This window comes from Falco peregrinus, chromosome 7 (genome assembly GCF_023634155.1).
Source record: "Falco peregrinus isolate bFalPer1 chromosome 7, bFalPer1.pri, whole genome shotgun sequence".
Classification (NCBI taxonomy): domain Eukaryota; kingdom Metazoa; phylum Chordata; class Aves; order Falconiformes; family Falconidae; genus Falco; species Falco peregrinus.
Window position 1 is genome coordinate 890,322 of NC_073727.1, and position 24,295 is coordinate 914,616.

Below are 24,295 nucleotides of genomic sequence, written 5' to 3' on the forward strand. Positions count from 1 at the left end.
GGGCTTCACAAGTCGCACTGCAAGCAGTTCCTCAGCTCAGCAACCCCACCTTGGTCCACCTGAACCCAGGATGAACCTGGTCTGACAGAAAGGTGTCCATGCTGGGCAGCACGCCCCGAGTATGGACTGGCACCTCACTCACCTGGGAGGCGAGGTTAAAGGAGCAGATGCTCAGAAAGAAAGTGCAGGACTGCCGACACACGCAGGACTTTAACCAAAGACAATTTCCTACTCCGAGAGTGGATGCCGTGGAGGCTGTCCACAGAAACAGGAACTTCACACTCTTTGCAAGGGGAACGTCCTTGAAATAATTTCCAGGGGACTGAATCCACATCCTGGTCTGATCCTCCCGCCCCATCTGAGACTGAAAAACAACCCCTCCACATCCCTCAAATCTGTCCTCGGAGTTCCTGCAGTGCACAGCCGAGGGCGTCAGGGCACCCAGCTTTCCCAGCCCAAACCCAAACCCAGACTGGGCAGAGGTGGACCTTTACACAAACCCTGCTGCTGTCCTTACCTGGCACCGATGTCCCCAGTGCGACAAACACGACTGCGGTGACAGAGTCCTTCAAGCCAATGGTGCAGCCGAAGTGGGATGCCAGGTCGCCAATGAAAGCTGTCAGGAGGCCGATCATGAGGATGGAGACGACAAAGCAAGCCCAGCCATTCCAGTAGTCTGTCGGGGGCACGAAGGCAAAAAGGACCTTCCAGAAGACGGTCAGAAAGTGCATCACGTAGTCAAAGCAGGAGGGCAGCTTCTCCTCCCCACATTCATCGTCATCGTCGTCTTCCCCTAGAGAAAACCACCAGTGCCTGATTAGGCTCACCCGTCCTGGAGGAGGTTGGGCAAAGTTCCTGCGCATTCTGCAGCCCCTCCAGTGTCATGATTTGGGCCCTGAAAGGCCTTGACTTCCAAATATCCTGTTTTCTGGGCAATCATCAGTGGGGCTTGACGGCCTTTCCCGGCCCCTTCCCACAGCAGAGAGACTTTCCAAAGGCATTGGCTTCCAAAACCAACTTGCACTTCAGAAAATGCAGAGTGTCATGCCAGCACCTGTGCCTGAGTTCAGCCACCAGACGCTTTCTGGGACTCAGCCCCTGCTCAGGAGCCCTTTCCCCAGAAGGTGTGGGACGTGATCGGCCTCAGGCTGGCTGGAGCCGATCAGGGCGGGCGAACCCATCGGGAGCAACGTGTGCCTCATGGAAATTCCTCTAAGGAAGGTCTTTTTCAGATGCTTTTCACAAGTGCCTGCAGTTGCTTCCAGCTCTGGAAAGACAGCTGGTTTTGGTGGCTGCTGAGCTGCTACCTCTGACACTTCACCTCTTCTGCAAACCAGGATCAGCCATGAAGAGTATCTCCCTAAAACATCCATGGCCCAGCCCTGCTGACTGCCCTTCCCTGTTGCATTTCCCTGCTCTTTCATGTACCTCCCTACGAGCCCTGGCTGCCTGTTCCCACTTGCACCCCTTCCAGGTAGCTGTCAGGTAGCCAGCCATGGGGCACTATTTGTCACAGCAAAAACGCACTTTCCTTTGTCTCTATTTTCTGTCCCTGAGGCAGCTCAGTGCTTCACTTCCCACTTGTTGCTAATGCCTTGCAGGGGTCACTTTCTCAGCACGAGCCTGCCATCAGTCCTGGACCCATCTCTGCTCACCAGGCACCTTGTGTGGGTCGGATCCTGGCTCTCCCGGTGTGATGCCGAGCACCCAGCCCCACACAGCGCACTGCTTCTCACGGCCGCAGGCCCTGCAGCACCCGCCAGAGCCTGGTCTCCAGCACAGACGAGGCGCTGGGGATGTAAGCCCTTGTGCCCGTCCTGCCTGGTGTCCCGGGGGCTCCTGGACCCTCAGTGCCAGCAGCTGCATGTCCCCAAAGGCTCCTGGGGGGTTACACACGCACAGCCCTGCCCTCTGCACATGCCGGCTGGCCCATGCCCTGAAGCTCTCCTTGGGTGGTGGGGAAAGAGCTCAGCAGTCAGACTGTCCTGGCCCCTGCCCAAGGGGCCCTTTACACTGGCACTGGCCCAGTACATCTTCAACCTGTTGGTCCTGGCAGGACCACGGGGATCCAGGCAGGTGTCTTGGTTTCTCTCCCTTCCCTGCTCCAGCACCTCACCTGTCTCTCCAAAGCCACTTGGCACCCAGCCTCCAGGGAGTCCCCCCAGTGTGTGGCTGACCACACCAGTGAGCCCTGTGGGGCTGGTGACCTCCTGCCTGACTCCAGCACCTCTGACAAGGCATCTCATGAGCCCGCCGGCCAACCTGTCCTCTGGGCGGGCTGTGTGGCAAACACAGAGCTCCCCTAGGCTGGCACAGTGCGCAGCACCGGAATGGTGGCATGGTCAGAAACTGCTCGTGCTCACACCGGAACCATCCTGGGCGTGAAGGGGAGGTGATGCTTTCCCACTGAAACCAGTGGGAGCGTCCCCACAAGGATGGGCTTCTAAGTCACGGATGATGGGGATTCCAAGGCCATTGTGAGTTGTGCTGACGAAGTCCCTTGCACTTGGGTTGATGATTTCTCATCGTCTTTGATGCTTTTTTTTCCATCCAAGGATGTGGACCACCAGATCTCCCCACACAGCTGATGCAGGAAGCTCGTTATCAATGGGAGGGTGCAATGTGCAGTCCATCCTGTCAGACGGCACGAGTGAGCCTGGCCGTCCTGCCTGGGAGGACCCCTCGGGATGGCAGAAAAAAGCGGCCAAGTCCCAGAGTAGCCAAGAGCACCTCTGCTTTGCCCCACCACAGTGGGTGAGGGGACAAGGTCCCACCGTGATAGACACGGGGTTCAAGGGGATGACGGCTCTGTGCCTGGGAAAAGCTGCTTCTCCTGGCAGCCACAGTACTGATCAGCCTGGCATAAGCTTTTGAATGAGACCATGCTGTTTTTATCTGCCCCACCGCTGGCCAGGGCAAATGTTCCTCCTTTCACATCTTCCTCCACAATGCTGATGTTTGCTTGAATAGCAACATGTATAAAGCCTCCTGCAGGGAGAATGAAGTGGTCTTGCTGTACGCTGTGTACCAATATGTGGGTATCAATTAACCCCATGTTCAAACGGTGGCTGTGTGCCATGACAACAGAGTTCCTGGGTAAGCTGCTGGGGACCTGCCTGCTCTGTCACTGCTCATAACAGCAATTGCTGTCTGCCTCACCACAAAGGCGGCGATGAAAAGCCAGCTGGGGGTCAAGGCATGGCATCCTTCCTGGGAAAGTGGAGGCCAAACCCTGGCTATTCCTTGTTGCAGTCCTGCAGAGAGTGCATCAGCACATGAGAACAAGAAAAGGAAAAGGCCCAAGGACCAGCTGGATTGTGACCACCCTCAAGAGATTTGGTTACCTGGTCTTGGTGTGGCCCAGCTCCAGTGCATGTAAACCCTGCCCTCTGCGGGCACCCTGGGGCGCTCAGCAGAGGTGCAGCTGCAGGGGGGAGGGCAGTGACGGAGCCAGCGAGAGCAAGGCAGCAGGAAACCTCTAATGCAGGGGGGATATGGCATCCCACACGAGGGCTGCGGTGAAGCTGGAGGGGATTCACTGGGGTCACTGAGATGACTGGAGTCTGGAGGATGTTGCCTATAGGGAGAAGTGGAAGGAGCTGGCTTGGTGAATGGGGAGGAGACTGGAGGGGACCACACAACAGCCTAGGGTGACTTGGAGGGCATATACAGAGAGGATGGAGTGAAAATCCCGTCTGCGCTGACAAGTGATACAAGGGGCAATGGCCACAAACTGCAGCTTGGGTGGTCACATCGGGAGAAACATCTCCAGAAGGGTGGTGCAGCCCTGGGACACATAACCTGGCTGAAGGGCATCATCTTTGAAGGTCTTCAATATTTGGCTAAACAGAGTCATGACCAACCAGGAAAAAGTCCTACTCAGTACTCTGTTGGGCTGCAACTTTGCACATGTTGTCTTCAAAGCACCTTTGGAGTTCAAGACCAACACATAAGAGAGAGGCAGTGGGAAACTTGACGTGTCTCTGATAACTTGCTGTAAAATTATGTGTTGCTTGGCTTTAAAGCTTCAAACTCACTATGGCAGAAACAGTAGCTATTCAGTGGCACGGTGTTATTACTCTGGCAGATATAAATATCCTATTCCCATGCATTGTTGTGAAGATGTGGAACAGTTTTTCAGCCTGGGAAGCTGACGATCTCCTGGGTTTTTTGCTTGTTTCACAAAGGCTGGCACAGGAAGGATACACTGTGCTGTGCTCACACTAATTTTTCAGCAGGTATGGCAGCAGGACAGTCATGGATCTAAATCTTCATGGAGATGATAAAACAGACTGAAAAATGAACATGAGTGCCACTATCAAAACACTCATCCAGATCTGTCTATCATTTTGTTAGCCAGCAATAACATTTCTCTCTCCAAGAACTGGCCAGATTCTGTGAAGGTGACCTGAAATGTAGGGTGAGGTTGGATGGTGACCCAGGGGTGCACTCAGGAACCGGCTCACAAACTCCAGGATGTTTTTGCTGTGGAAGAAACTTTACAGGCTGTTGGGCACATGCCAAAGGCAGCTGTGGGCGACTGGCTCCAGCTCAGCCCCATGGGCGGCACAGCATGGCACGGCACAGCATGGCACAGCTTCGCTGCACCTGCGCTGCCCTCCTGCAGAGCTGGCCTCCTGCTGCTCCACCCCTCCGCTGCCCTGCTAACCTTGTGCCGCTTGCTCACTGGGTGGGAAATGGGGTGTTAATGTTGCTTTTCCCAACTGGGATGTCACATTCTGAAGTGGGAATGTGTGACTTTCACTTGCTCCCCATGGTGGGCTGCAGGGAAAAACTCGACCCCAAACAAGCTAAATCCTGGCAAAAAAAAGTAGGTCTGGAGCCCAGAGACAAGCTACTGTTCCTCACCTGCAAGGGACGGCTCACGTCCACTGAAATACGCCACATTTATTAAATGTTTGTTAATCACCCTGCTGGTGCTGACGGTGGCTGCATGTTCCAGACACAGTGGCAATGGGGCTTTCACATAACCGCAGACTCACGTCTCGCAGAGCTTGGGTCCAAGTCCCAGTGATTAGCTCTGCTTTAATATGGGATGCAATCAAATAATTGATTCTGGCACAGATTAGTTTAGCCATATTAACCACAAAACCTGCAGCAAGGCCTGTCTTGCATGATATGTTCATGCTGTATCCAAAATAATGGGAGGCTCTTGGCTGGAGGCTCTAGGACCAACTATGCTACAAGGGGAGGGGTCACAATCCGAGGAGAGAGCTGCTGTACAGCGTCCTGTCCTCATTGTCAGAGGTGGAGGGTACGTGGTACGGCCATCACTTTTAATTACTTTGTGCTAGGCAGAGGTTACCCTGTGCAGCAGAGCTTGAGGTAGGGCGTGCGAGTGTTCCCCCATGCACTTCAATGCAGAATTAGCCAGAGGAGCTCAGCCTGCCTTCCCCAGTGATTTAACCTAAGCTGGTTGATGTTGCCCTAACGCGCACCCACACGCAGCCCAGGCTGGGCTGTGAGGTCGTAACACCCCGCTGGTGAGTTACAGTGTCTCCAGCTGTTAAAACCACATCTGGAGGAGACCTTCTTTCCCTCACCTCCCACAGATGTGGGAACGGGGAATACTAATATATCCTATACTGGGCATACTGGTAAACCTGGCACGGGTGCCTGCGAGAACAGTACAACAGAGCATTTCTGAGTGAAAGGCAATTCATCAAGAGAGGGAAGAGATGATCAGATATGATCTGAAATGACCACAGATATCATGTGCTGCTGCAGCTATGGGGCTGCTGAGCCGTAACCTCCAGCCACAGTGGGCTACGCCAGCGGGAGTCCCTGCAAGCAGGGGGTCAAGGGCAAATTCTGGCTCACAGAAAGGGGGACTCGGTGGCTTGGTACCCTCACTACTGCGTCATCCTCGCCACTGCAGTACAGGGAGCACCAGGGATGGGGAGCACTGCTGCTTCGCACCAGCATAATTTATGCCGCTCTGAGTTGGAACACGGCATTCGCCTCCCACATCTCACTGGCCTGACCCTTCCCCTCTGCCGTCTGGTACCAGCCAGGGTGTTTCTCTGCCGGGTGCTACAGACACACGTAGTGCAGGAAGTTTCCCACACATCAGACAAGGCGCTCCCGTGAAGGGGTTGAATGCAACAGCCTCACTTATGCAGATGATGTAAATAACTCTGCCACCTGTTTTGCCTCCTGCAGCTCCACTACGGTCTGTGCTACCGATACAGCCGAGCCGAGACACAAGTGAGGCTGACTATAATTCACCTGGAGCAGTGGTCCAAACTCACCCGCGCTGACAGTAATAGCCTCAATAAACTGCTCCCTCCAGCTGTTTGTGCCAACCACCAGGGCCAGGTTCGTCTTCTTAATGAGCTTGTCCACCGTGTTCTGTGGATGGAGATGCAGAGGAGAGAATTAGGGGCTGGAGGTGCTGGGCTAAAACCCACTGGCGCTAGTGCTTACAGCCATGCACTTCTGGAAAAAGCTTAGGGAATTTTAAGCTCATGTCAAGAGCCCCAGCAGCGAAAGCAAATGTAGGTACTTGCAGTTCCCTCACTGCCACTCAAAAAGACCTTTTGAAACCTGCTCATGATGGGAGTTTGAGCCATGTCAGTGGAGGTTTAACAGCAAATAGTGCTGAGGTGCCACAGCTACTGCTACTCCCCACTCCTCGGGAAGAATTTTTACCAGACTGCTTCAAAGCACTAAATGGGGCTTGACCAAGGCCCGCTGGTGGAGCTGGGCTCTGTGCACCTCTCTGTGCAGCTCAGGAGCTGCAGCTCAGTACCCGCAGGGAAGGTGCTGCAGCAGCAGTGGGTAGGAGCCGCTGCGGGGCAGGCAGGGGAGGGCTGCGCACAGGCTGTGGTGCCTCAGGTGCCCGCTGACAGCAGGCAGCAAAACCATGGCAGGGAGGCAGCCACTGCTGCCACACAGAACGGGTGGTCTGTTATTTTTTAGGCTATGGAAAAATGGAAGAGAGAAGAAATAGCCAGTTTTCAGCTCTCGGTCTGGCACAGACATTCACAGCAGCTCAGATTCACAACCATCACGTGCATTTAGGGCATCAGCCCTTTGCACTGAGGGTCCCAGGCTTGGGGCTCACTCAAGACCACCTGAAGTAGGACCTGGGTGTAGCACATCACTGTGAGAACCAGGTTATATTTTAAAGCAACCTGCAGCATTTTGGAACCCAGTCAGCTCTTAGGCTCACTGCGTTGACTTGCTTGTATGACAGTAACCACGAACAGTCTGTGAGTGGGACAGAAAGTCAGGGATCACCCCCCAAGGACTACGGCTGTGGGCTGATGGACAGGCTGAGGATGCAGAGTGTATTTTAACCCATCGCCATCTCACCGGACTGACTCCCACCCTTTCATCATGCCATGGCTCAGCCATCTTTCAAAGTGTCCCTGGGTCCTGCTCTGAGACCTTGCGATGCCAGGAGCTGCCTCACTTTGCTGTGACACCATCAGCATGTGCGAACACAAAAGGAGAGTCCCCAGCTGCAGGGGAAGAGGAACAGGGGCAGGGGACGTGGACTGTACCTTGAACTCATAGGATTCCTCAATGATGACTTCGAGCTTGGTGTGCTCCCCCAGGACTGGGCGCCCCATCTCCGCGATTCGACGCTCTTCCTCCTCCTTGCTGGTCAGTGGCTGCTTTTCTTCATTCTCCTCTGCAAAGCAAAGAGCCCATGGGTGAGCCAGGCCTGGCTGGTCACTCCCTGAAGCTGGCTTGCCATCAGAGGGGCAGGTCAGGAAGCCTCCAGGTGGGAGTGTGAGTGACAGAAGTAGCTGAGGAGGAGGTGGTCATGGAGCAATAGACAAGGTAGTTTTGCTGGGAAATGCTGGCAAGAGGTCCACAACTTGTCCAGCCTCAGAAGTAGCCCAGTTCACCCCAGGACTGGGGAACAGCGTATCGCATGGTACCTGCTGCCTCTCCTGCAGGGATGCTGGGAGGAGACAGATCGTCACTAAGGCTGCTCCATTTCCCAACTCTCCAGGGCTGCATCAGGGCATGGTCAGGACATTTCCATCAGCCTGTTACAACCAGAGTAAGCTGCCAGCAGCCCCGGCATGGAGATGGGTATGAAACCTGGGCTCTGCCTCCTTCTGAGCAGGGCTTTAACTCAGGGAGGAGGCTGGCAGCTGGAAAGTCTGAAACTCCTGCTGTCATGGTGAGGCTGGAGGCAACAGTGCTGGGACATACTGGTGTGAGGAGCCACCCACAGGCATGGCCTGGCCCCCGACCCTGAGGGAGGAGGCAGTGGAGGCACTACAGGAGCGACGGAGCAGGTCTGCACCGCCACTGGCGTCTATGCAACCTTTGGGGCATGGGGACCCCAGGCAGCGTGGCTTTTGTCACTGCCACTGTCCAGAACCCCACTGAGCAACCTTCCAGCCCACCCCAGGGTTGAGCAGAGGGACATCAGGGAAAAAAAGGGCTGGTTTCACTGTAGTTAAACTGTCAGTAGGTGAACACCCTGGTCAGCCCGCTTTAGACCACCACAGCCCTCGAGCGTCACACTGTGGGTACCTTGGATGGTGACCACGGTGCAAGGAAGAGGATGATCTCTAGCCTGGACCTTCCTGAAGACAGGCTTGCCTATCAAAGTGATCAGCAGGAGATCAGCAGGACGGACTGCACACCCGTGTGGTTAGTAAACTCTACTCCTACTTCACACGGGGTTAGTGTCACTCCTGCGCCAGCTGCCCCTCGGCACAGCGGTGCCACACCGTGGGAAAGCCCTTCTGCTCCTGCAGGCCAAAGGGACTGGCCTGGTGGCCAGAGGTTCCTTAGTCTGAGTTACTGTTCCCAGGGCTCTTGAGGGGCTGTTCTGCAACGTGTGGGACCCAGGACCTTCTCCCCCTGCAGTCTCAGCCTAGTGATGGATGCTCAGCTGGCTAAAGATGGATGGGCAAACGCTGCTGCCGGGTCTCGCTGGTGGGAAGGGCAGGGGCCACCTTGCCTGAAGCTGCCATGGGGTCCTGCACCTCCCGCAGTGCTGGGGCACCCCAGCTGCTGCCTGGGGTGGGGGGACAGGCTCCCCGCGCTGTGCAGAGCCCTGTGCACCTCCCGTGTGGCAGCAGGCAGGGGAAGGCTGGACCAAGCGGAGAAGCACCCTCTGCTCCAGGAGATGGAGGGGGTCTGCCTGTGGCTGCAGGGGCGCCGGCTCACCCTCCCCGAGGTGGGGTTAGTCGTGCACGGCAGGCAGAGCACTCTGTGAGAAGACATGGTGTTAGCGTGAGCGGCCAGAGCAGCGAGGCCACGGCCCAGCGCCTTCTTACCCTTCCAGAGTTTGTCTCCAGACAGAACAAAAGCAAAGAGGAAACCAAGAGGAAAGAGCAGGGTGAGCACATGGCCATTGAAACAAGGGACAGAGGGGGACAGGGTGTGGGGGAAAGAGCAGAAATCCATACCTGTGATGGTGAAGCCACCTAGATGAAACAAAAAATGAGAAAAAGAGAGAGAGAGAGAAAGGATTAGCATCAGCACAGCAACATGGACAGCCTGCAGCCCGCAGGGACATGGTGCTCCTCCCCTGCCCCGCGGCCGGGCCGGTGCCGGAGGGGCAGTGTGGGCAGCCCTGCGTGCAGGCTCTTCAACCCACATCTGCCGCCACCGTCCCCCGGGGTCTACATGTATGTGGAGTGGATAAAACCAGTGAGAGCCTGTCCTGGGGCTGGGGGTGTGCAGGGGAATGGGGGTGGCTTTGCTGCCCTCCCCGGCCACCCTGTCCTGAGGATGGCCAGCAAGACATTCAGAGGCTGGGTGGTGGGCTCTACATCTCCCCAAGACCGGAGGCCAAGGTTGCACCGCCTCTTCAAAAAGCAGTGGCCAACTTTCCTGTCCAGCCACAGGCATCCCTAAGTCACCAGGCAATCCTGCTCCTGCCACGCCAGCGCAGGAGGTTATGAGTTAACCTGCACGGTGCATGTTTAACTCGGGGGCTGGTGGGTTTGCTGTGGCGTAAGAACGCCACTCCCGAAAAATGCTCCTTGCCGAAGCAGGCTACCACTCATTAACGTTAGTGACTTTGGGGCTCTACTCCAAGGAAAGATGTGGCATTAAGTACCTGAGTTTACTTAAATAGTGCTGACCACCCTAAAAGAGAATGTTGTGAGCAAAGAAAAAAATCAAGCAAACCCAATTGTCTTCTGAAAATACGCAGACAAACTGGAAAAATGGAAAAGAAAAACGAATGCGCGCTTACCAAGCTCATTCAACAACAGGGCTGTGAAGGAGACAGACAGAGACAAACACAGAAGAAGAAAAGTAAATGAATAATGAAATCAAAAGGGATATCCACAGAAAGACTCCAGATCCCAGGGCAGAGATTTCAGATCTGTAAAGCTGCAGGATACCATTAGTGTTGAGAGAAAGGCACTAAAAATAAAGGAACAGAAAAGTTTCATGGGATTGTGGATTTAAAATAAAAACTATTGCAAACATGGGGTGGATATGGGATTAGAAGGCACACTCCAATAATTCATTTTCCCCCTTTGAATTGTATGTGCAAGATCTTCCATTGGTCTCGGAGGCAGTTCTGCCCTGGGGGAGGACACAAGACGCCCCATGCGCAGCGGCTACTGGCTTTGACCTCCTCCAGCTGCCTAATGGGGAGCAACAGCACCAGCAGGCAGCTGCGCTTCTGGCGTATGCAACGAGAGAGAAAAGTCTGTGGCACGGCTTGGCTCAAGGATCTTGTTGCTCAACATTTTAGGTCTCCAAAACAAAAGAAAAAGCCTCTCCCTTAGTGCGCTGGTGGGTCCCTGGCCCCTGAGGCACAAACCCCACCACGGCTACCTGGCCTCAGGGTGACATTTCAGAGACGCTCTCGTCTCCAGGGTGCCGAGCACACAGCTTGCCCCGCCTCACTGCCTCTCAAACAAAACCAAGTGCAAAATCGAAGTTAGAAAAAAAAATATAAAATCATTGCATGGCCAAATCAGCAAATAGCATCCTTAAAAATCTTGACTTGCCTTCCAAGGCAAACCAGTGAGTTTGCAAAGCTCAGCTTCCCTCAGGTTTCCTTGGTATCTTTGTGACCAGGAAGATGAGGAACTTCCTCTCCTTTTCCTTTTATTCTCAAATAAACATTTCTGCTGGATCGCGTAGTTGGTACCACAATTCTCAAACCTGGGGCCCAGAAAGTGTGTTTGCTCTTGCCAGACTCGTGAGGCTGAGCCGGCCCTGCTGCCTGTGAAGCTGGGCAAAGCCAGAGCTGCCAACTTGAGTTGCCTACACGTAGCTTTATCCTGGCACCGCTCTGGGATACAAATCCCACCCGCAGAGCCTGGGCCACACGTGCCAGTGTGCTTGATTTTATGGCCCTGCTTCTGCTGGCTAGTCGCACAAGGCAGCGGGAAATCTAATGGAGGGGGCAACGCAGCTGACCTGGATGGCCCCTGTGCTGAAGGGGAATGCGGCATCGCTGCTGGATGTGGTTTTAGACTGAATAACAGCAGCGTGTCCCCACTCAGAGTGGGGACCGCTGGGGGCCCTTGCTGTCCTGAGCAAATAATACATTGCAACCCCACGCCTGCTGAAGGGAGAGCTTATGTCTGAGAAACTAGAAAGCAGCTCCAAGGCAGACAGACCAAATGCTTCTACCAGTTTTTTTCACAAAGGCTTTAGTAAGGGTCTGTTGTAGGGCAACTAATTGTCGTAAGCAACTGCAAACCTGCTTTTTGCTCAGCCCACCAATAGCGTGCAGAATTAGCTGTTGCCATTAATTTTCACTTAATTTCCTAGCAGAAAAAAGATACGCACAGAAAAATAAGTGAACTCTGTCTTTTTGGGAAGGTTTGCAGTTAGTTTAGAAATGTGAGGAAAGAGGAAATTGTTTTTATTATTTCTATGAGAAGCTATTACCCAGTGCAGAGCCATGAAACTTTATTCAAGTATAACCTGATTTCTCCTAGACTGATTGCATCTTACGGTATTACCTGCTTGTGCCATGATTCTCAGCTATTTTAAGATCCTAGTGCCCGTATAAAAAAGCTAAAATTACTGCTCTGGCCATGCATTTTATTTCAAGAGAGGGCTATTTTATCTTTCGATAAAAATGATGCAGCATCGCCTTTTTACTCCTCGAGACTGGATTTTCTGCTCGATTAAATGAAGCTGTAGCTGCGACGTGGCAGGGCAGCGCTCTCAAAATCTCTCTGGGGCTGGCGACGCTCATTGTCCCCTGCCTGGGTGCTCTGAGACCGTCCCGGGAGCGCGTCTTGCTCCCAGGGGGCCCTTGAAAGTGAGACGGAGTGCTCCCAAAATGAGAGAGGAAAGAAAACAGAGCAAAAAGGTGCAGTGGCCAAGCTTCAAAGGAGGGAGGGCAAAACGGCCGGGAGCCAAAGTGCGAGGAGAAAGGAGTGTGAGAGTAGGGAGACACAGAGAAAGCGGACGGCAGCGTCTCGAGAGCTGGTCTGGTTTTACTCTCACACCTTTCACTCCTCGTCGTAGCCACACCGGGTCCCCAAGCACAAGGAAGAAACTGCACTCTTTCTCATACTCCTCACGGTCAAGTACTCTAAGGGTAATGAATTTCCTGTGGGAACACAAGACAAAGGCAAACACATGATTGGCATCACACACACATGCAGTTCACGTCCGCCCGGGTGCCGTGGTGCCAGAGATGGTTGGGTGGGGGGAAGCGGCTGCACATCCCCCCTGGGGCGTACGGAGAAGGGCAGGAGCATCCCCACTGCCCAGCCGGGGTCGGACCTCGGTGGGCCAGGGAGGGGCTGAGTTCAGAGGGGCTGGGAATGTCCCTGCTCCTGCCCTTTTCCACAGGCACCGGGGATGTGAGCTCGGTGTTGCAGGTGCCAGGCATGAGTGAGCCAGACAGGGACACACAGGCTGGGCTCAGCCCCGGAGCACGTCCCCCACCTTTCTTCTCACTCATCTCCACCAGCCGGGGCTCCCCGATCTCTAGGTAGAAGGTCTTGTTTTTCTCATACTCCTCATCATCTATCACCTTGATTGATATCGTTTTGCTGGAACAGAGAAGAAGAAATAGAGATTCAAGAGTAAGGGGGGAAAAGGGAGGAAGGGAGACAGGGGGAGGACGAGGAGGGTGGAGATGGCAGGAGAAGGGGGCTGCAGGCAGAAACCAGTGGGTCTGGTAGCACAGGGGCAGCACAGCCGCAAGCAAAGGGCAGGAGATGGGCTTGGCTCAAGCTGAGCATGGACCACATGGTCGGCGCAGCAGCAGCTCGCAGGGTGCCATCCTCCATCCTCCCCGGCACAGCCAGTGGCCACAGCTGAGCACCACGCAGCCTGGCCCAGCCTCCCCCAGAGGTGCCGCGGCCCAGGGTCAGCAAGACACGTCCCCTTCCAAAATCCCCAGGTACGGAATAGCATGGAATAGCCCCCTGAGAGCCTGCACACACCACGCAGGGCCCCGGGGGCACGAGCACTGGCAGCAGCGCAGACCAAGCCCCTGGCAGCAGATGCACTGCCCAGAGCAGCCCTGGGCACGGAGGAGGCTCTGTTCGCCAGGCACAACACCCTGATCAGCGGCTCAGTTTGGGCTCTGGAGGCTCCAGCTGACAAGCTTGAAAGGGATGCTGGAGTTGGGACTTTTTCTGTGGAGGTAACATAAGGGAAAGACTGTCTTTCTTGTTAGGGCAGGGTGAAGGAAAGCTTCACTGACAGTGAGATCTGACTTTTTACTTTTCCTTTGCAAGCAGCATATCTTTCCCCAAGCACCAAAGACTTGGCCCTCTCCTGTCCGAGAGCCATGCAGCAAGCCTCTTTCCTCACATGGCCCAGATTCCCGAATTTTCCCCTGCAGCATCAGCAGGGCAGGTCTGAAGGCAGAACCACTCAGGACACAGCCATGAAGCATGCACTGCAAAGGGTGAAAGCCTTGCAGGACGCTGTGGCCACCAGCAGAGAGATTTGCTCCTTGGGGCACCCAGTAGAACAAAAATTGCTTTACCAGGGGAAAAAATGTGTGTGGAAGTTTTCCAGCTCTTTTCAGGGACTCACATAAGCAGCCTGGAAATACCCAGCTGAAAGATGTTTGCCCGAAGGTGGCCAAACTGGGGGTACAACAGGCTTGTGCATGGAGTCGGGGCTACTGTGGTCTTCCCTGCAGTGCAAAGCCCTTGCACAGACAAGGTGGGGGGCAGAAATACGGCAGCCCCAGCCCGGAGCATCCTGCTCACTGCCATGTGCGCATGGCATTGCTGCTGGGAGGGGACCCCCTCCTGGCTCTGACCTTGTCCCACACAAGAAATTAGAAGGCAGTAACAGCAACAAATAAAAAGGCAGTGCAGTGACTGCAGCCCTCTGTGAGCCAACGACCTGGCGGGGTTTGCTTTTTCCCCATGCCTGGCAGCACTGCCCTCCTGTGAATGCTCTCGCTTAAACAAGCTCCCCAGTCATGCTCCCGCTGCCCAAGCCCGGCTGTTCTGTCCTTCAAAAAAATCCCTCCTGTCCCATCCCTGGCTCCTCTGCACTTCCCACAGGCAGCCAGCACAAGCCGGAGTAGCCCTCAGGCTGCTCTAATATATGATCAGGGAGGATCTGCTGCTCCTGGCAGGTCCCAGCACTGAAAATCCATAAACATGGAAGGAAGCCACACTCTAGGGGAGCGAAACTCAGGCCACGCTGCCGTAATTTCTGGCTTTCTCCCCTCTTTGCACATCTGTACTGCCACTCAGAGCCCCTCTGTTAAGCTGACAAGTATTTGGCAGCAAAGTCGACATTTTATTCTCGGCACAAACACCGCCAAGCACTTGGAGGAACAGCCAGGATGATTTCTTGTGCTGTTTGCTATGAGTCAGAAGTGTATTAAGTTTGCCCTTCATGCTTATAATGAAACCATTTACTTAAGAGCAAGTGATGGCTGTGAAGAGTGTAACAATGCAGCACAGCTCAGAGTAATTGTATTTTATAATTGATATCTGTAATAATTTTTTCTGCTTATAATTATTGCTGCAATAGGTTTGTACATAGGAAAAATGGTTACCAAGCACGCAACTGATCTTGTTTTGCATTGATGAGTTAGGGGAAATTATCGCATATTAAAAAACTAATGAAGGATGCAAAAATGCTCTCAGCCAAGCTATCAAAGACAGCCTGACAGAATTAACAGAATGGCACAATTTCAAAAACATTACTAACAAAATCAATAATTTTCCTGACAAATCCCATTAAAATGTCCACTGCACCCTGCCCCCATGTACGAAAAAAAAAGCGCCTTTCTCAGGCAAGTCAGTTTAAAATGCTGCCTTCATCAGTTCTGAGGGCAGCAGAGGTATCAAGACATAAACTACCTATGGGTGGTGTGTCCTGGCTTGCCGTGTGCGGCATTCTTCAAAGCCTCACAAAACAGTTCTCTCTTACAGAAAGAAACCTGGGTGCCAATTAAAAGCTGTTCCTGATGCTCAGACCCAACATTGACCTGACTTCCCTGAATAACGTGGCTCCGGGGCTTCAAGTGCCGCTGCCAGCGGCTGCTGCTATCACGCAGTTTGCCAAGTGATCTTTCCAGGGTGCGAGCAAGTGCTCTGCGTCAGGCAGACACGTGCACCGCCGCTGCTCCTGCTGCACCAGGCTGTTGGGGGAAAGGGTGGGAGGAACAAACGGCGAGTCCGCTCTCCCAATCAATCTCCAATCAGCAAGAATTGCTGAGGCAGATTTGTCTCTGGGATGAGACGGCAGTCCCAGGAAAAAGGATTTTCTCCTAATGGTGTCTGAGATCACATCTGTTTGAGGAACAGTGAGTATCTGAAAACAACACAGGCTATTCCTGGAGCGTGCCTGGCCCCCACCCACTGCCTTTCGCCTGCACAAAGCCCCTCCACAGGCTCCAGCACGTGTGCAGCCACGCTGCAGCGTCTGATCATGGAGGAGGAGGATCAGGCAACTGCACGATTTGTCCTGCGTTAGGGTAAGGACTGCTTTGGTCAGTGATCTAGGACGTGCACCGATGACAGCCTGCTCTCGTGGACCCTCTGACCTGGTCTCTGCTTCTCACTGCACCCCCCCCTGGCAGAGGTTTGGGGCGAGCGGGCGGTGGGGAGGTGAGCAGCATGGGGCTGCCCGGGCAGGCAGGGGATGGCAGCCCCTGCTCCCGGGGGGCTCGCCCGTCCTGTGCTCCTGCTGCATTCAGCACTCAGCTCTGCAAGCTTGCTACCCGCAGTCCTCTCTCCTGAAGGTGCGCCTTGCTGCGTCAGGCTGATTTTCTTGCATGACGATACAGGGTGCGAGCGGGGCAGAGCAGGAGGGCCCAGCAGAGGCAGGACAGCTCGTGAAGGCTGGCGGAACGAGTTGGGATGCGGGGCTGAGTGCAGCAGCTCAGACCTCCGCCTGCCCCTTGGCTTCCCCAGCTGGACACAGCAGGAGGAAGAGTGGCAGTGCGAGAACGTGCTGAAATTTGCATTTAAAGTCTTCTCTCCTGGGCTCAGCAGCTCTTTCAAGACAAGATGTGATAGCGCTTGTGCAAAGAGAAAACAAAAGGGAGACTGTACAGCACCTTGAAACCCCCACTGCTGAGTCACTGCAGGGCCAGAATCCAGGAGTCCCAATTCCACGAGACAGGGTAAAACCAGAAGATTAAACCAGGAGATTAAAGCAGCCTCTAAAGCATTACACATTTTCTTCACCTTGAATATGGGGTCAATCTAGACAGTGTTTCCGAGCTGTCCCTCAAATCCTCTGGGATCAGCTCTGATTTGGGGATGAAAGTGGTGTTCCTGCCATAATCTAATGTCTCCAGGAGCTGGGTATTTAAGCCAAACACTCCAAGTCCCGTAAGCGTGCAACACCACAGCCCTTGAAAAACCTGGAATATTTTTTTCCTGCCTTGTCCCTCGGTCACATTGCTGGTGGGAAAAAGCAATTTCTGGAGCATCTCCTCGATGGGTTTAGGTGCATGGGGCTGCGTGTCGCCCCAAACCATGGTAGACCTCCTGCCTTCCTCCCTGCCCATCGCACAGAGCCCCGGTGACAGCACAGGGGAAGTCTGCAGCAAGTCTCTGCTGCTGCTGGGGTTTTCCTTCCACTCCTGCTGAGTCCATTTTGCCTCAGCTAAAGAGCCCTCCTCTGACATGAAGGCTGAGGGTATCCATGCTGCATCCAACTGCCTGCATTTCTGTACCAGAAGTTGCTCTTCCCTGGGTCTGTAGCCAAGGCAATTGCTGAGGGAATGAGTTTCATCTCATTTCCATGTACCGGAAATCACAGAGTAAAACAAATCTTGCAGAGTTGCAGCTCTAGCTCTTCTCTTGCTGACACCCAGCAGCAAGAAGAGAAGGATAGCATCTTCATGAAGATGGCATACAAATCTGCCCTTGCTCCAAGTCCAATGCTCTCCATCAGGATTTAGTTTTCATTTCAAACCGTGCTATTTCATTTGAACCATACAGGTCTTTTAACAGCATTCCCATGTGGCCCTTCGTTATGATAGCCCATGGAAAAGTCCTCTTGACTGGTGGTGCTCTGAAGATGGTGCACCAAGGGAAGAACTACTATACCCAATTGGACCCCAGGGCCATCCAGCACAGCCTCTTCCTCTGATGACTGCCAAGAGCAGCTTGGAGTAGCAGGGTATAAAAGCAGGATGGGCATATAGACAGCATTTCCAACTGATGCTCTCTCAGCCCCCAGGTATTTGTGTTTCAGGGGTTTTCCTGGCCAGACCAGGTTTCTGTGTATTCAGCCACACTCTGTGGATTTATCCCATTTCACTTTGAGCTCGGGTAAGTTTTCGGTGTTTGCAGTATCCCATGTGCAGGGAGAGCAATGTGACTGCTAGTGCCAGCTCAGTGCCATGGACAGCAGATAGCTCCTCTTAGGGGGTGATGTGCACTTGGCACAAGCACGCCAGCCAGCCTGTGTCTTCTGGGCACATCTCTGGAAAGGGCATGAGAGAGCCCCCAGCTGCCTGCTTGCAAGTGACCCCAGCAGGGACCTGGCACTAGACAGAGGACACCCAGCCCTGTCCTGCAACAGGCAAGCAAACTGGCTTTGTATAACAGCAAAGGCAGGGCAATAAAAGAGCGCATGCTTGGAGAAAAACGCCAGTTGGGAAGGCACCCTGTGAGCAACCCCATGCATGTGCCAGGACAGGTACATACGTAACGAGCTAGCCCAGTCTAGCACAGGGTGACAGGAGCAGAACAGCAACCCACAGAGAAGTATTTCTTTACAAGTACTTTTTGACCAAGGCCACATGAGAAGAAGGGTACAGTACTGGGCAGAGATATATGGAGCTGGGACCCTCAGCTCTCCAGTCTCTGCTAGCCTTTCCCTCTTGTGGGATCAGATGGCACCAGGAATAACTGGTGACAGCCTACATGGACCTTTGCATTCATTCCAAACCTGAGTATCTGCAGTCATGGTGCACCAGTGGACATTCTCAATGTACTTGCAAAAATCCTACTGTTCCCAATCTACCCGGTGCTGCTTAGTGACATGAAATGGCAGCAAACCCTGTCATGTCTTGGACAAGCAACCAGCATTGCAAGTACCAAGGTGTCATGACACTCTCAAAACTAGCCAGCTGCAACAAGGTCTTTTACCATCACATACCAAGTTAACATCAATAAGTAGTTAGCACGCCCTGCCTCAGCACGGCCATCAATCCCCCCCAAGGTCTCAAAGGTCCATCTACAGTTTGTGCTGTTTCTTCATACTCTTCAGGCCAGTCCCTCTGCCGCATTCTCCTCATCCAGGGTGCTCTCTCTCCTCCCTTTACTTCGTCCCAATCTCTCTTCATTGACTGCTCCTCTTCCATACCCCTTAGAGCTATTTAACCACTTAGCAGGAACCAGCCACAGCTGCACCTTATCCACACCAGCCAACCCACCGCCCCTGAAGCCAGTATTCACAGCTTTGTATTATCGATGTTAATTAACCCAGCTTCAATCCTCCATGATTCCCCCCTTTTTTTCCCTCTTTTTTTCTTTTCTTTTTTTCTTTTATTTCATACCTTAGGTATTTAATAATCATCATAACCTTTTTACAAATGACCTTCTCATACAGTCCAGACAACTTGACCCTGAACTCTTTTTTTCTTTTTAACATTTCATACCTCATGTTTTTACCCATCATCACAAACTTTTTACAAATAAACTTTTCATACAGTCATCTATAATTCCTCTACACCAAGGGAGCTTACTATTTCCAGGGCATCAGCAATCAGCTCTAGAGAGATGCAGGCAGAATGTGCTGGGGGACAGGGGACATCCTCCAGGGCACCAGTTCTTGCCAGGGCCAGATCTCCAGGAGCAGAGGTATCTCAAGCCCAGCACTCACTTCCTACTGCTGCTCAGATTCAGCATAGCAAAAAGGTGGTTTTCATTGCTACACAACGCATCTCTCAGCTCTCTTTCAGAACAGTAGTCATGTCTTTTTAACACTGATTTCTTTTCTTTCTTTCTTTTTTCAAGTAAGAGAATGAGGCCAGCTACCTCCATCCCTGGAGATATTCAAAGCTTGCCTGAGCAACTTGCTTTAGCTTTGACATTGGCTCTCTGAGAAGAGGTTGGACCAGAGACCTTCCAGTCCAGAGATGTTGCCCACCCCAACTCCGCTACACACCTAGATCAGAGATCTTGCAGCTAAGAAAGCATCATTGTGCCCAAGTCACCCATGAGCTGGAGCTGGAACAGCGAAGAAGTACTGCACATGGCTACTAATGGTGTCTCCAGTGGACCAGGAAAACAAACCAACCCCTCTAAACACACAACCAACCGACTGACAAAACAGTCAGTAACTAGCTTGTCCATGAGAACGCGGCATGCTGTCACTACCCGGACAGACAGACACTCCTCAGTCAACAGAGGGAGCAATGCACTTATGCAGCTTGTCGCCAGCCCAGCTTCCACTGATCACCCTGGAGAACCACATGAAGAGCTCGGAGGGCTTTCAGCTGCAGACTCATGGTTACAACGCCCAGCGTAGGCACTCGGGAGTGGAGCCCTGTTGCCTACGCCTGGTGCTGCCAGCCCTGACCCCCGACAGCCAAGCACTTTCCACCCAGCGGGTCAGCAACCGTGGCAAGAGAATGGGATGCAGTTCTGGAGGTGACATTGCAAAGCCACATCCATTGGTGCTGCCGGTTCCAGCACAGGTTCCCAGACTCCCCCAGAAAGCTGCCACATCGATTTCTCACACACCTGCTTGTCAGGCCGTCACTCAGTGAGCCGAGCTGAAGCTTGCCATGAGACGGGCCCGTGGCTCGGGAGACTCCTCGCCTCACGCAGCTCGCGGCAGCGCCCGGGCCGAGGGGCAGGGGGGCTGCTGTAGGGGACTGGGTGCCGTGGGTGACAAAGCTCCCAAACCGTCATCAGGGCTGGGCACCACTGGATCTGGCGGCCCAGGCCGTGCAGACTGGCCGTGGCCACAGTGAGGAGCCTGGGCCAGACCCCAGGCCACGGCTGGAGCCAACCGCCCAGGGCAAGGCAGCTCCTTCCCACCCCACCCCTGCGCCGCTGCACTTTGCTCCCCATCTCCCTGGCTGCTGCCCGCTTGGTGGGCCTGCCCAGGGCTCAGGCCCCACTCATGCTGTCACAGACGCCAGGAGACCCAGCTTCCCCGTGTCTGTCTGCGGCACACACGCTCCCAACCGGGGCACCAGGGAGCGCATTTATGCACTTAGCAGCTTCATTGCTCAAACTTCTGACAGCTGCTAGAGAAGGGAAGTCATCTTGTTGCTGGGAAGGAAAAGGAGCAGATCAGGCTTTTCTTCCATCACTTGACAACAAAATTGCATCTGATGGTGAGGAGGCGACAGCCTCGCACGCAGAGAGACGCCGAGGTCTGTGGCGGAGGCGTTCGTCCCAGCTGCAGGGCACACGTGCCTGGCAGGGGGTGCACGGGAGGGCAAGGCCAGCGCGGGGATGCACCTTCCTGAGGGACAGAAGATGTGCAGAAATGGGCCGCATTACGTGAACGACCTTGTGTCACAAATTATTTTAGCTGTTACCGAGGGTTCGTTAGGGTTTCTGTCCCTGCTGATGGGATCCCATCTTTGTAAGGTGTCCCATGAGTCACCCATGCAGGGTCCTTTGCCAAGCCAAGCCTTGCTGCCATGAAATGTCCTTACTTCATGAAAATTTTGCCTGCAGCGTGCTGCAGATACGACATAAAGGGGAAAGGAAAACCTGCCTGAAGCTAAGCCTGACGCATGCTTTGGGAACTGTGGATGTGAGCTGATCTGATGTGGCAGCTTGCTCTTCTGGTCCAGCGGCCCAGGTCTGCACAGGGCTGCACAGTCCGATGCCTACCAAAACCGTGACTGAGCACACCAGCCAGGGCACTGCAAGCAGTGGGAGGGGGAACTAGCTCCTCTGTCCTCCCTCCACCTCTGGAGCCCAAATTCATCCCTCTGCTCTTACTTTCTTGGTTGCCCTCTGCCTCTTTCTCCAAGGCTCGCTGAATCAATCTTTGTAAGACCACAGGGCTGTGTTGTCATTTCCATGGCTGCGTAAACCAACTGCTCCCCTGGCCTCAAGATGCATTAAGTTTAAATTACACCATATGGCTCAACTACATAATGCTGGCCTGCTTCAGAGCACCACTACCAGGAAAATCCTGGAAAAATATCCAGCCTGCTCCTCCTTGGCCTTGACATGAGGGGTGCTTTGCAGGGAGAGGAGGACTGAGAGCTGTTGCTGCACAAATAGCTGGGAGATGAGAGGCACAGCTGATGCTCAGTGCCTCAGAAAACACTTTTTAGGGGCAATGATTGCCAGGCAAGATGATTTCACATGCTAGACTGAATGCTGCTTGACTCTCCTCTTAGGAAGACCGTATTGGGCAGGACTTGTCAGACCAGCAGTGCTTTTTTGGGGAATCCTCGATGTTTGCTTGGATCTGATTGTAAATTTTGTGCTCTGGCTAATGCACCTCTTCGTTCATCTGCCAACGCCACATTTTGTAAGCGGCCAGCTAGGCAAGGATGCATAGCACTGCCCATCTGCCCCAAAACAGGGCCTGGGCCCTTGGCCATACTGAAACGTTTTGCTGTCCTAGGACAGCTGAAGGTGTGCCCCCCTCCTTCCCGTGGCTTTGGATGCAGTAACACCAGGACAAAACAGTGCTTTGCTCTTCTTTCCCGATCCCATTGCCATGCACGGTGATCCACTGTCCTTAAAGCTCCCGGACTGCCTGCTAGAGGCAGGATTGCTGGGGGACCAGACAGGAGGAGCTCCATCTAGATCAGTGTCTGGATCTCCAAGCACAGCATGCCCAAACAGTGCAATACAAGTGACAACGACTAGGAGGGAAAACACATTTGATGTGAATTTGATCAAAAACACCCCCGGCAGCAATTGCTCAAGGCGCCTGGGAAAGCTGACGGAGCAGAAATAACTTCTCTGGCTTCGTACAACCCTACCCATGCCAGCTAAAAACTACCGTTAGTCCCTCAGCTCAGCCCAGCGTCCTCGCTCAGTACAAACCCCTGCAAATCCCATTTCTAAGTCTGCAGTTTCAGAGCCAAAATCTGGCGTTTCCCCCATTCTCCCTCTCCGGGACTTTCTCCTTGTGCCTGGCCGGTCAGTCAGGCCTGTGGGTAATACAGGCAGGCAGCCAAGGGGACGGAAACCTGGCTCCTGTGTTTCATGGTGCTCCATTGGCAAGATTTGCCCCAGTTCGCAGGGAGCTGGGTGAGGGGGGTGGTGTGTGCTGGGAAGAGATGTGTGCTGAGCTGAGAAAGGCTCAAGGCTGGATTTCAAATCCTCGCTGGAAAACTTGAAGTGGAATAAAACCATGCATGGTGAGGAATAAAACTGAGAAGGGGTTTGGGTGGGAGAGAACCTCTGGGTCAAACCCCCCTCCATCTCCCTGATTGTCCTCATACATGTTTTCCCCAACTGGAAACTCATACAAGTGCTTCTTGCTTCTCCACGCACCCAAATATGCATGCAGCTTTTCTTTACTGCCGCGTCCCTCCTTAAGACATTAATTGCTCTAACCTTTCAAATAAATACGAGTTCCTCTTCCCGGTGTGCACCTGGCACAGTTGCCATGACAATGCTCCTCAAACAGGACCCATCGCTCTTACTGAAATGGCTTCAGCACTCCCCAAAATGAATTTCAATGAGCAACTGCCAGTAGAAAGGACATTTCTGCAGCCCTGTAAATCATTTAGCAAACTTCGCTGACTAAACAAAACAGTGGGGACCATGTGAAATAATAAGTCCATGTCTAATAGCATGGCTTCAAGCACCAGGAATCAGGATTCAAGGAAGCTCAAAATACGTCTGCTGTGCATCAGCTGCTCCAGCATCGCCACTGCCGCAAGATTTTGTATCCGTCATAGCAGTGCTTCCCTCCCAGGGAAGGCACATTTCAACTGCCGCTTGCCTGGGTTTCAGGGCAAGGGAGAATTCTCCTTGTTGTTTAGGAAGACACGGGACAAGGGGTCTCAGCTGCGCCCTGCCACTCTGCCAGGGCTGCTGGCTGGCAGCTCTGCTGCCGGAAGAGCAGCTGTACGTGGGAAAAGGAGAGGACGAGGGGATGCTCAGCGACAGCAGAGGGGTGCTGCAGAAATTCAGAGGGCAAACACTGATCCTGAATGTGCAGGTTCCCTCTCAGGAGCAGTGTCCAGCTTCATTTTGACTCCCTGCTCAGTCAGGGATGCACCTGACTCCTATTGTTTGCTGGCTGGCCCCAAAAAGATCAGCCCCTGCTTTTCAAGACACTCCCCCAAAACTCTTGGAGTGGTGACCCAAATGCAGGACCATGCACTTGCCCATCACTGTGTTTGTCATCCCTTGCCCAGCGATGCAAGTGACTAACTTCAGGGCTTGGCAGGTACCTGTGACTGAACTATTCTGTGCTGCGCTGCTCCCCCTGGCATGCCCTGCTGCTCTCAACAGCTTCTCTGCCAACTTAGCAAAACACATGTGGGTGCACACACACATGCACACAAGTTGCAGTCAAACTGCTGAACAAAATGACATCTGCCTCAACAGGCAGTGCGTGCGTGTGTGCAGGTGTGAGCTGCTTTTGCAGGTGCAGCACACAGCAAACACTCTACCTGCCCTCTCTGCAGGGGCCCTGCTGACTCTAATGGACTCCCAAGCTATGGAAAAGCCTTTTGATCTTTTATGAGTTTGTCAAGTGTTACACTGAACTTTTATTAGGAGAAGTTCTAAGTAATCTCGTGTCAAGGGAGGTTCAAGTGCAATGCTCACATTTTAGCAAGTTGAATGACTGGCTGCAGAGTTCACTCCAGGTCTAGACTCCCTCGGGCCAGTCACCCGTGCTGGACCTGTACTGGGGGTTACCTGGCTGAGTAAAAGACAAGAAGCCTCTGGGTATTGGCATGGGAAATGCTGTTGTTATA

The 24,295-nt window shown here is 53.5% G+C and overlaps 1 protein-coding gene across 3 annotated transcripts in view; it reads right to left on the bottom strand.

The window, feature by feature from the left end:
• The window catches only part of SLC8A1 (solute carrier family 8 member A1), a 116,391-nt gene that overhangs the window by 3,541 nt on the left and 88,555 nt on the right, over nucleotides 1-24,295 (bottom strand). The window contains exons 3-7 of one of the 3 annotated variants that reach the window (XM_055810771.1): nucleotides 12,874-12,980; nucleotides 9,405-9,422; nucleotides 7,530-7,660; nucleotides 6,273-6,372; nucleotides 518-793 (exon numbers count right to left, since the gene is read on the bottom strand). In XM_055810771.1, the coding sequence (XP_055666746.1) occupies nucleotides 518-793; nucleotides 6,273-6,372; nucleotides 7,530-7,660; nucleotides 9,405-9,422; nucleotides 12,874-12,980 (632 nt within the window). Of the gene's footprint in view, nucleotides 1-517; nucleotides 794-6,272; nucleotides 6,373-7,529; nucleotides 7,661-9,404; nucleotides 9,423-12,428; nucleotides 12,533-12,873; nucleotides 12,981-24,295 lie in introns of all 3 variants that reach the window. The other 2 variants (XM_055810772.1, XM_055810773.1) reach the window with 2 other exon arrangements.